This window comes from Triplophysa rosa, linkage group LG23 (genome assembly GCF_024868665.1).
Source record: "Triplophysa rosa linkage group LG23, Trosa_1v2, whole genome shotgun sequence".
NCBI lineage: Eukaryota > Metazoa > Chordata > Actinopteri > Cypriniformes > Nemacheilidae > Triplophysa > Triplophysa rosa.
The window spans coordinates 20,037,759-20,049,366 of NC_079912.1; the positions used below are offsets into that span (position 1 = coordinate 20,037,759).

Below are 11,608 nucleotides of genomic sequence, written 5' to 3' on the forward strand. Positions count from 1 at the left end.
TTACTTATATTTAGTGGCAGTTTATTAGGAAAGTGACGGTTGACTAATTGGATGGAAACGGTGCTTATTCGCAAATTGTTTTATGTGATATTCCATTTTTGTGCATAAGTTCATTCGCAACTTTGGATGGAAACCTGGCTAGTGTCTGCACAGAAACACATGGGCTTCGCAGCACAGCACGAGCACGGCAGGTGCACACATGTTGTAAAGTTGGTAAGCGATCAAGTTTATTGAAGCGCTGTGTATTTTCGTGTTAATAGTTTTGATAAAAGTAATTTCAAGTTTAAACTGTTTAGAAGCAGACAATGCTATTCTCACATCTGACCCTAAGTTTGGTGATTAGGACTCTGGAATTCATCCGCGATTTAGCTAAAGACAAATAGTAGAACTATTTTTTAGTTTTTGATTTACTAACAAACAAATGTTAATCACTTATCTATATTTGTTTTCATAGCCAAATTATTTACGATTTATTATAGATGTGTGTCATCACAACATGGCTTTTACGGCATTGTTTCTGCCTTTCGTTCACACAGGGGGCTTTCCGGGACTGATCCCGTTAATGTTACTAGGTCCCCTTTCCGGAATCACTTTTCGGATTTATCTGGGATGCGCTTGCGTTCACACAGAAGGCAGTCTGGCAATTTTTGGGCGATTTTCTGGGATTTTCTAAGTCAGCTTGTAAAAGATGCCTGCCAACAGAATCTGTATCTTCCATTTCAACTTTTCCACCACCATGATCAAGACTAAATAGGTTTCAAAGGATGTCAGGGACAAAATTGGAGACCTGCACAAACCTTGAATAGGCTACAGACAGAAGCTTGGTGAGAAGGAGACAACTGTTTGTGCGATTATTTGGAAATAGAAGAAATACAAAAATTACTATCAAATGGCCTTGGTCTGAAGCTCCCTGCAAGATTTACCTAATGGGGTAAAGATGATCATGAGAAAGGTTAAAGATCAGCCCAGAACTACACGGAAGAAGCTTGTTAATGATTTCAAGACAGTTGGGACCACAGTTAGCAAGCAAACCATTGGTAACACGCTATGCCACAATAGATTGAAATCCTGAAGCACCCGCAAGGTCCTCCTGCCCAAGAATGCCTGCCTGGCTCGTCTGAAGTTTGACAAAGAACATCAAGTTGATTCAGAAAAGGCTTTGGCGAAAGTGCTGCGAGGCCAAAATTGACACCTGCGTTTGAAGGCAGAGAAATGCTGACTATGAGCCCAAGAACACCATCCCTACAGAGAAGCACAGTGTTGGAAACATTATGCTTTAGGGCTTTTTCTCTGCTACGGGTACAGGATGACTTCACCGCATTGAGGGGCTGAGGGACGGGCCCATGTACCGTAAAATCTTGGACGAGAACCTCCTCCCCTTAACTAGTTCACTGAAGATGGGTCGTTGATGTGCCTTTAACATGACAAAGACCCAAAACATATTGCCAAGACAACCAAAGAGTGGCTTAAGGAGAAGCACATTACATGTCCTAGCCAGTCTCTAGACCCTATAGTCCTATAGAACATCTGTAAAGGAGGCTAAAACGACAGCCAAAATTTAAAGAGGAGTGGACTAAAATGTCTCCTGACACATGTGCAAACCTGGTGAGCAACTATCAGAAATGTCTTACCTCTGTGATTGCCAACAAGGGGTTCTCCACCAAGTACAAAGTTATGTTTTGCCCAAGGGTCAAATACTTATTTCACTGACTGAAATGCAAATCAATTGCACCGGCAAGGCACATTAGTATATTTAACATTCCTTTGCTTTCATTTAACTGTATACTAACATCATGTGTTTCAAGTTTATTCCTGTACTCCACCGCAGACAGTGTTCTCACCCAAGACGCAAGGCACGACACGCTCACTTTCACATGCATCCCATTCACACCTCCCCTTCTACACCTCTGTCTCTCTCTATGGGTCTCTGGAACTGTCAGTCAGCTGTGAACAAGACTGACTTCATCCATGCTTTTGCTAGCCAGTCTGAGATTCACATTCTAGGTCTTACTGAGACATGGATTCGTCCTGAAGACTCAGCCACACCCGCTGCTCTCTCCACAAACTACTCTTTCTCTCACTCTCCCCGCCAAACTGGAAGAGGAGGAGGCACAGGTTTGCTTATCAACAATAATTGGAAATATTCCACACTTTCTTCCCTATGCAACAACTATTCAATTGAATACCACGCTGTTAATATCACTTCTCCCATTCAGCTCAGCGTTGTTGTGGTTTATCACCCCCCAGGTCCTCTTCACAACTTCATTGAAGAGTTAGGTGTGCTGCTCTCATCATTCCCGGAGGACGGCGGCCCTCTTGTAGTCTTTGGGGACTTCAGCATCCACCTGGAGAAACCCTATGCTTCTGACTTCCACACCCTCACCGCCTCGTTCGACCTCACGCGCCTCGCCACAGCCGGTACTCACAGATCAGGAAACGAGCTTGATCTCATCTACACCCGTAACTTCATCACAGATAACATTAAAGTCACACCTCTTCACATTTCTGCATGCATCACTTTCAACATGCTCCTTCCTACATGCACTACACCTACACCACCACCCGTTTTTTTTAGACGGAACCTTCGCTCTCTCTCCCCTAGCACCCTCTCTGCTAAAGTGACATCCTCTCTTCCATCCAACTTTGCATCTCTAGATGTTGACACTGCCACTGACACCTTATGCTCAACACTTACATCCTGTCTAGATAACCTTTGTCCTCTGTCCTCCAGACCAGCTCGCGCCACCCCCTATTGCCCTTGGTTGTCTGACATCCTCCGTGAACAACGGAGTACACTCAGGGCTGCTGAAAGGAAATGGCGCAATACCAAGAATCCGCTGACCTAAGGGTCACTACTCTCCTCTTTCTCTGCTAGTGTTACCACAGCTAAAACGTCTTTCTATACTGCCAAGGTGAGCAATGCACCTAACACTCGGCAGCTTTTTAAGACATTTAACTCTCTTCTTTGCCCCCCTCCTCGCCCGCCCACTTCAGCTTTGACTGTGGAGGACTTCACTGTATTTTTCACTGAGAAAACATCATCCATCAGCAAACAATTCCCAGCACCTCAGACCTCGGTACACACTACCCTCACTTCAAACATTGAACTCACCTCTTTCGCCCCACTGACTGACACTGAAGTCACCAGACTTCTCTCCAGCCACCCCACTACCTGTCCCCTTGACCCAATCCCCTCCCATCTCCTTCAGGCCACATCCAGCACACTCACACACATCATCAACACCTCCTTGCTCACTGGCACTTTTCCATCCACATTCAAACAGGCCCAGGTCACGCCCCCACTTAAGAAACCTGCATTGGACCCCTCTAATCCCGACAGTTACAGACCTGTCTCTCTCCTCCCGTTTATTGCAAAAACACTTGAAAGGGCAGTTTTCAACCAGGTGTCTTCCTACCTTTCCCAGAATAAACTACTGGATGACAAGCAGTCTGGTTTCAAAACAAACCACTCCACTGAAACTGCACTGCTATCGGTCACAGAAGCACTGCGGCTAGCCAAGGTGAAATCTAAATCCTCGGTCCTGATTCTGCTAGACCTATCTGCAGTGTTTGACACTGTCAATCACCAGATACGGCTAGCAACCCTGTCATCTCTAGGAATCTCAGGCACTCCTCTCTGCTGGTTCAAATCCTACCTCTCCGTCAGATCCGTCAGGGTGTCATGGAGGGGCTGTCCACTGCTCACCTTCTGCTCAACTTCTTATATCATTTGAAATTTTTAGAGATTGTTTAAAACGGTATCAGAGTGCCGCAAAGGAAGCTCAGAGGAAATACATGTCTGATATAATTGTACAAAATGCTGATAGGCCGAAGATACTTTTTAATACAATTAATGCCTTGTTAAATCCGGTTCCTAGTGCTTCATTAGAATTCTCTACTGTGTGAAAGGTTCTTACAACATTTTAATCATAAAGTTGAGTGTAATAGGTCTAACATAGTATTTCAAAATAATATTCCTCTAGATTTGGCTTCTCATTGGAGCTCTCTATCTCTTTTTCAACCCATCTCCCCTTCACAGCTATATGACATCGTTCTTGGTATGAAGCCCTCATTCTGTCATTCCGATGTTCTGCCTTCGCAGATTTTCAAAGAGGTTTTTCCAGCCTTAAGTCCAGTTGTCACTGCTATTATCAATAACTCAACAAAATGGAATTGTACCAGCCTCGTTTAAACATGCTATAGTTCAACCACTGCTAAAAAAGCATCATCTTCGATCAGCATAATCTGAATAACTATAGACCCATATCTAAATTATCTTTTATCTCAAAAGTTTTGGAAAAATGTGTTTATTCTCAGATTTCATCTTACTTGAGTACTTTTAAAATGTTTGATAAATTTCAGTCTGGGTTCAGAGAATTTCATAGTACTGAATCTGCCCTGTTGAAGGTTACTAATGATGTTTTACTTTCCCTTGACTCTGGTTCTTGCAGTATCTTAATCATGCTTGATTTAAGTGCAGCATTTGATACAATAGATCATGACATCCTTCTTCGAAGACCTAATCAAGTAGCTGGCTTTCAGGCATCTGTGCTTAACTGGTTTGCTTCCTACCTTAAGGACAGATCTTTTGCTGTGAATTTGGGGAACTGTTTTTCATCCCGGGCTAAAACTTCCTACGGTGTTCCACAGGGCTCTATTCTGGGTCCTCTCCTTTTCTCTTTATATATGCTTCCACTCGGTTATTTTTTTCAGAAACACAAATTAACATATCATCTCTATGCCGATGACACTCAACTTTATTTTCCTGTCAAAAACGATAATTGTTCTTTGTATACTCTGTTTGCATGTCTTCAGGACATTAAATGCTGGATGGACATTAATTTTTTACAATTAAATAATGATAAAACTGAAATAATTGTTTTTGGTCCTACGGCGGTGTCCTCCGGCATTGTCAAGCAGCTTGGCTCTCTGTCACCAAATGCGCGTGATCATGTCAGAAACCTTGGCGTTGTCTTTGATTCTGTGTTGTCTTTTGATAAGCAGATTAGTTCTGTTGTGAAAAGCAGTTTCTTTCAATTAAGATCAATAGCTAAAATCAAAAGGATGCTATCCACGAAGGACCTTCAAACTGTAATTCATGCGTTTATAACTTCAAGGTTGGATTACTGTAACTCACTTTATCTGGGTCTGCCTAAATCATCTTTGAACCGATTGAAATTGGTGCAAAATGCGGCAGCAAGATTATTGACTGGCACTAAAAAACGTGAGCACATTACCCCGGTTCTTGCCTCTCTACACTGGCTCCCGGTTCAGTTTTGTGTTGATTTTAAGATTTTGCTCTTTGTTTTTAAAGCTTTACATGGTTATGCTACCCAGTATATCTGTAGTCTCCTCATTCCGCATTCCACCTCTAGATCTCTTCGGTCGTCTAGTCAATCTCTTCTCTCAGTCCCTCGTTCACGTCTTAAAACGAAAGGCGATCGGGCTTTTGCGGTGGCAGCTCCTAGGCTCTGGAACAGTCTTCCCCTCCACATAAGATCTTCTTCTTCTATTTCCCTATTTAAATCTGCTTTGAAAACCCATTTCTATTCTGTATGTTTTAATTCTGTTTGAGGGTGTAAAATTTTATTTATCCCTTTGTTTTGTCTAGACTGATCGGGTATGTCTTTAATTTTGTTTTATATTTGTTGTACAGCACTTTGGTTGCAACTCCTGTTGTTTTTAAATGTGCTTTATAAATAAATAAAATAAACTAAACTAATAATTGACAGACAAATGAAAATAATAAAATAAAAAAACTAACCCTCTCTCTTTCTCTCAACAGGTATTGGTCTAGCTTTTGTTTAAACTAGTAACTTTGTATTAGCACCTATTGTATTATTGAATTCAATTGAATTCAATTTTTTTATTTATATAGCGCTTTTCACAATGTGCATTGTTCCAAAGCAGCTTTACAGGAGCAAATTAGAAAAACACAGAAAGGTAAAACACAGCACAGTGCATGGTGTTTATAGACCAAGCAAGATCATTATAATAAATAATATCTAATGAATAAATAAATAAATAAATGCAGTCTCCCGGTGAGCAAGCCAACACTGCACTGCTCTGCTCCTGTATGACATATCGCTTATTGCTCCCTGAACTCTCTTTAAGTCGCTTTGGGTAAAAGCGTCTGCTAAATGACTACATGTAAATTTATAACCTTTATTTAACATTTTTCCCCTGATTTTTTATATATTCTGTCTCTATCAATTAAAATAAACCTACCATAAAAATTATAGACCCTTCATTTCTTTGTAAGCAGGCAAACTTACAAAATCAGCAGGGGATCAAATAATTATTCCCCTGTAATAGACATTATAAGATGTTATTTTTTTATAAAAAAGTCAAATTGGGGCAACAAGTACTGTAGATTATGGCTGCAACATAATAATAATAATACAATTACTGGAATATTGACAATGTGAATATCGCAATATGCAAATATCTATGGTTTGAAACTATTTTTATATTTCTTGCAATAATAATGATTTTTAACACTACAAAATTGAATCAAAGTGCTGAATGCAGACAGCTTAGGCTATGTTCAGACTGTCAGTCGAAATCAGATTTTTCTGCATATCCGATTGAAATCTGATCATGTTCAGCAAGTGTGAACAGCAAAAAAAAAAAAAATTACAAATTGTTTTTGAGCTACATTAATATATGGTTTGAAATCCTATTCAAATCACATTTGTGGAAAACCGTTTCAGTTTGAACTCTATGATCATCTAAAGTACTTTTTGCAATCATTCATAGCACAAAATTCAGATTTGGACTGCTAGCCATAGAAGCTGGCCAGAAGGAAAGACCAATGTTTTTGTTGTTTCAAAAAGAATGAAAAATATATGTATGATCATTTTTAGTTCTTCAATTAATATAATTGAACTGATTTTACAAACGTCAAGCATTATCGATTCATTTAGCAATTCATTTATCATACTTTTCATCAATATTGTGCAACCCTAGTGTAAATATTGTAAAGATGTATCAGACCCAAATTATCTATGTAATAAAAAAATGCTGTTTTGCTTTGAAAGAACTAAAAAGACACCTACTGATGTTACGTGGACAGGTCTGAAACCAAGAGCAGTCGTTGGGTTTTCCGTGACTCGGGGGTCTCTTTACAAACAGACCCGGATCTCTCGTCCATTCTGCAACGCCGCAGCGGCTGCTGGAGAATCCCGATGTCTGAAAACTGCAGGGTGAAAACACACGTGTGAATAAACATACAAAAACTACATCAGCAGTGCATAAACACACAGATTACCCTTCTGAGACTATTACTGGTTTCCTCCCAGGAATCAGCATCTCTGTGAGGTTGTCACTGGGCATGTTCGTGGTGTCGCTAAGAACAAAGGCATCGATTGGTTGCTGGGGGCTGAGGGTGCCGTCCTTCTGAAAGTTTGATGCCGGGCCTTTATAAACGGCCAGACCTGCACTTTGTTGCACTGAAAGATTAAATAGATTTGACATTAAAAGGTCACAGCTGATAACTGTAAATGCTACAGTATATATTGTGATTTTCTGGATGCACTGTTCCTTTAAATGGGTGTAAAGGGACGGTTCATTCAAAAATGGAAACTCTTTCACCATTTGCTCAACGTCATGCCATTCCAAACCTGTATGACTTTCTTTCTTCTGCAGAACACAAAAGAAGATATTTTGAAGAATGTTGATAACCAAACAACACTGAGCTCCATTGACCTCCATTGTATGAACACAAAACCACGGAGACATTTCTCAAAATATATTCTTTTGTGTTTCACTGAAGAAAGAGTCAAATACAGGTCGGGTGAATAAAAAATGGTTTCACAAGCCTCACTTGACAAACGGCTAGTATCCACAGACACAGTAAAGATCCCGGCCTGTTTCACGCTCAACTCCACACTTGTGCTAATAAGATCAGTGCTGATGTCATAAAGTACCACAGAAAAGGTTCCTGATGCCACGCCGACATTAAGTTCTACCATTCCCTGTTTGTCTGGTCCACCGAGGTCAACCTCATTGATCCACACGAGGCCGGGGGTTGGCGCCGGGCAATGATTGACCCATCCAGGAGTCGGTGGTCCAGTGTGATACGTCCAGAGGTTGTTGGACTGCCAGCAGCGCTGAATAGATTCGTCGCCCTCCAGAGCCTTGTCATCCTCCACGTACGGGACCGAGCCTGGAGTCAGAACTGACGCGAGCCCATCGGCACCCCCTGCGGATTTACGGGAAGTGTATACCACTGCATCCAACAAACCCACTCCTGAAACCTGTCCGTTCACAAGAACTGGTGCCCAGTTGGGCCCGTAGAGCGCGATGGCATCCGGTCCGTTTTGAATCAAGTTGGGCGGGAGAGAGATGGCAGGGCGGGGCGTCAGTTCGGAGGATCCAACTAAAAAGTAGCCTCGCTGGTCTGTCTGATGCCCGGTGAGGTCGATGATGCGGTAAGCGAAGTCTCCGTTGCCGTTGTAGAATACCAGCGTGTACCCATCCAGAGAAGTGGGATTCGTACCCTCGTAGTACAACTCGACAAACTCCTGAGTGTCCAGGCTGGGGTTATCACAGTTCACCTCGCTGATGATGAGACACGCCGACGTCTCGTCCATAACACACATGAACAGCACACACACCAAAAACAGCAAACTCCCACGCATGGCTGCTGCCCTGTCTCTCAGCATACCATAATAAACACAGGGGGGCTCAAACGGTCCTGTGGGGGAACAAAAACAGTTACTAACCAAACAATTATTCCACATCCTTTCAAATGTTTTGTTACCATAACATCATGATTCAATCCAATATACCATACTGTGTTCACAATACAGAAGTTTTGTGATATGTTTAAGAAATTGAAAAAATAAAAATCTGAAAATCAAATAAGATTAATTTTCAAACCATAAACAATTTTCAATAACGTTTTTTTTTGTTGTTGTTGGTGTTGTTGTTGTTGTGCATAAAACTTCTTACAGAATTGACAACATTCAAAGTTTAACTGACCCTTGTTATTGCAAACTGAGTAAATCTGAAAAATAAAAATACATTTTTACAAAAAATTTGAATTAAGAAAGCTAACTTACAAACTTCTTGACATTTATTTGACGTGTTAGGTGTTAGCAGCTCAACAATTAAACAGTCGTCATATTACAAAAATATCGTCCTAGCTCTACAATATGTTCATTTCTTTGGTAATGGTACATTCAGCTCACAATTCGATACACAATGCAGGGTACACGATCACAAAATGTTGTTATTCCGTTAAAGAATTGACAACATTCATGGTTCAACTTTTTGTATGTAAATGTATAAAAACTGAATAGGTTAGAAAATTGAAGTTTGAATAGAAGATAGAAGATCATTTATGAAAGCTAAGAGAGAGCTTCTTGGAGCAGTAAAAACACAAAATTAAACCTAACATTATATGTTGACGAAGGTCATGTGTTACCTGCTCAACCAACAGGATTAAACCGATGTTATAATGTTAAACATATAGATACATATAGTAAATCTGTATAAGGTCAAGAGATACATTGTTACACCTCTAGTTGTGACACATATCATCATATTGAGGCCAGCACACGCGTTGAAAGATATCAATAACATGTCAAAACAACACAAGTCAGATTAAAGGATTGTTAACTGCTTTCTATATTACATTCATTTGTCTCTAGAGACTATAAAGAACAGACCCCCTACACAAGTGCTAATAAAAGAGTGAACTAGAGAGATTTTATATTACAACCAGGATCAAAGACACTTACTATATACATATATTAAACATTTAATTTTTTTAATAAACTTTATTTAAGGTTGAATTGAAAAATTGGTTGATTAGTACTCAGATTTGTCAACACTAGAATCTTATATCTGCTAGCTATCCTATTATTGTTTGTATTTTGTTTGCATTTTTTTAAATTGATTCTATATTGTTTTCAATAGACTACTGTATGATTTGTATTGTGTAATTATGAAATTTTCTAGCATGTATTTTTAATTAAATGTTCTTTAGGGTGACTTGTAACATTTTGTCCAGGGACTACGGATGAAAAATAGCCTTTGGCTAATTTTACAGGAATGTTTTATTAATGTACAATGTCCCTGTCAACTAACTAAATAAAATATATATATATCCAAATCGCCTACAAATACATTTTCTAAAATATCCCAAATGCACTTGACTTTTCATTTACAATGTGGCTGAATATATCAAATGAAGAGTGTGTTATATAAATTGCGGCTTGACTCGTTTGATATGAGTGCAACACGTTATAATCATTTTTACACAAATAACAAATTTAGGGCTTTACGGTTGGAAACACGCTGTTGCACACACGTTTTACATACTATTTTGAATAAAAGAGAAAACCGTAGGAACTCTACAATGTGTAACGTACTCTGCACATATCTAATGCAAGTTTTCAGATGTATGATGAACACAGAAGGCATTTGTGAACCCATCATCGCGCGTGTGTGTGTGTGTATATATATATATATATATATATATATATATATACACCACAAAACAAAACATATCAAATCTAGCAGGCTGCAGTCTCACACACTGTTGCATATTTGGTACAGCAAGCTCGATGTAATGAATGCACTCAAACCAAAAGGGTTCCCATAAAAACTTTCATGTTTCGCAACAGTGCCGAGTTAAGCACCCACGAACTCGATCTCTGTTTTTGTCATGACGTTACGTTATCCCGATACAACAACCACAAAGAAGATTAAAAAACGAGCGTGCCGAACGCGTCGCGTGTGCGCGCTTTAATGGCAGAAATATCGCTTACCGTGAATGCCGATGCACGACAAATCTCGTTCAAACGTGTTTTCTCGAGTTTTGGTAACTTTCGGTGTGTCGTGGAACCGATTTCATCCGGTCGGTTTCCTCCACGCGTGCGTATACGGTCTCGAGGCGGGTGGGGGTGAGTCTGGATGAGTTCACGCGCATTCCCGGAGACACATATCCCGTCTTCCCGAAAGATGCCTCTGTGTTTACTGGTAAAAGACTATTTCTAAATCCTAAAAGTTTTAGAGCACGTTAGTCACATCTATTAATGTCATTCATTTAATATTACAAAATACTGTAGGAAGCATAGGATTTAGTAAACTTAAAGTTAAAAACTTTACAAAAATTAAACTTCACAATTTAAAAAGGCATTTAATTCAATTTCTAAATATACAAAATAAAGTTAGATATAGTAAATAATACAGAATGTAGGTATAACAAAATGTGTCATTTATGTCTATATTATACTAAAGTTTATTACAGTAAATAGTCTACTAAAATATTCTACTGTATTTCTTTTATGAGGGTGACATTTATTCAAAATGAATATGAAAATGAATAACATTTCTCGGACCCAAACCCTTTGACGAACGTTTTTGCTTTTAATGAATAATTAACAAACAATGGTTACATTGTTTTTGTGTCAAATTTGGACATTATGTCAAATTTGGACACTTTCTTGTTGTCAAAGGATTGTGGGTCATGTTAACATGATGAACTTGTGATCACTTTTCACACATAGGCTTATTGCAAGGAGACCATGAGAAATGTAATTAATTTGACGAAAATTTTAAGAAAATGAATTCTTTATCTTGGCACCAGTTGCTACCA

The 11,608-nt window shown here is 39.5% G+C and overlaps 1 protein-coding gene across 3 annotated transcripts in view; it reads right to left on the bottom strand.

Moving 5' to 3' along the window:
• Positions 1-10,911, bottom strand: part of si:ch211-183d21.1 (uncharacterized) — a 28,084-nt gene extending 17,173 nt beyond the window's left edge. For all 3 annotated transcript variants that reach the window (XM_057322647.1, XM_057322645.1, XM_057322644.1), the window contains exons 1-4: positions 10,779-10,911; positions 7,826-8,698; positions 7,271-7,451; positions 7,059-7,198 (exon numbers count right to left, since the gene is read on the bottom strand). In XM_057322647.1, the coding sequence (XP_057178630.1) occupies positions 7,059-7,198; positions 7,271-7,451; positions 7,826-8,666 (1,162 nt within the window). In that variant the 5' untranslated portion in view covers positions 8,667-8,698; positions 10,779-10,911. The remainder of the gene's footprint in view (positions 1-7,058; positions 7,199-7,270; positions 7,452-7,825; positions 8,699-10,778) is intronic.
• Positions 10,912-11,608: the final 697 nt, after the last annotated feature.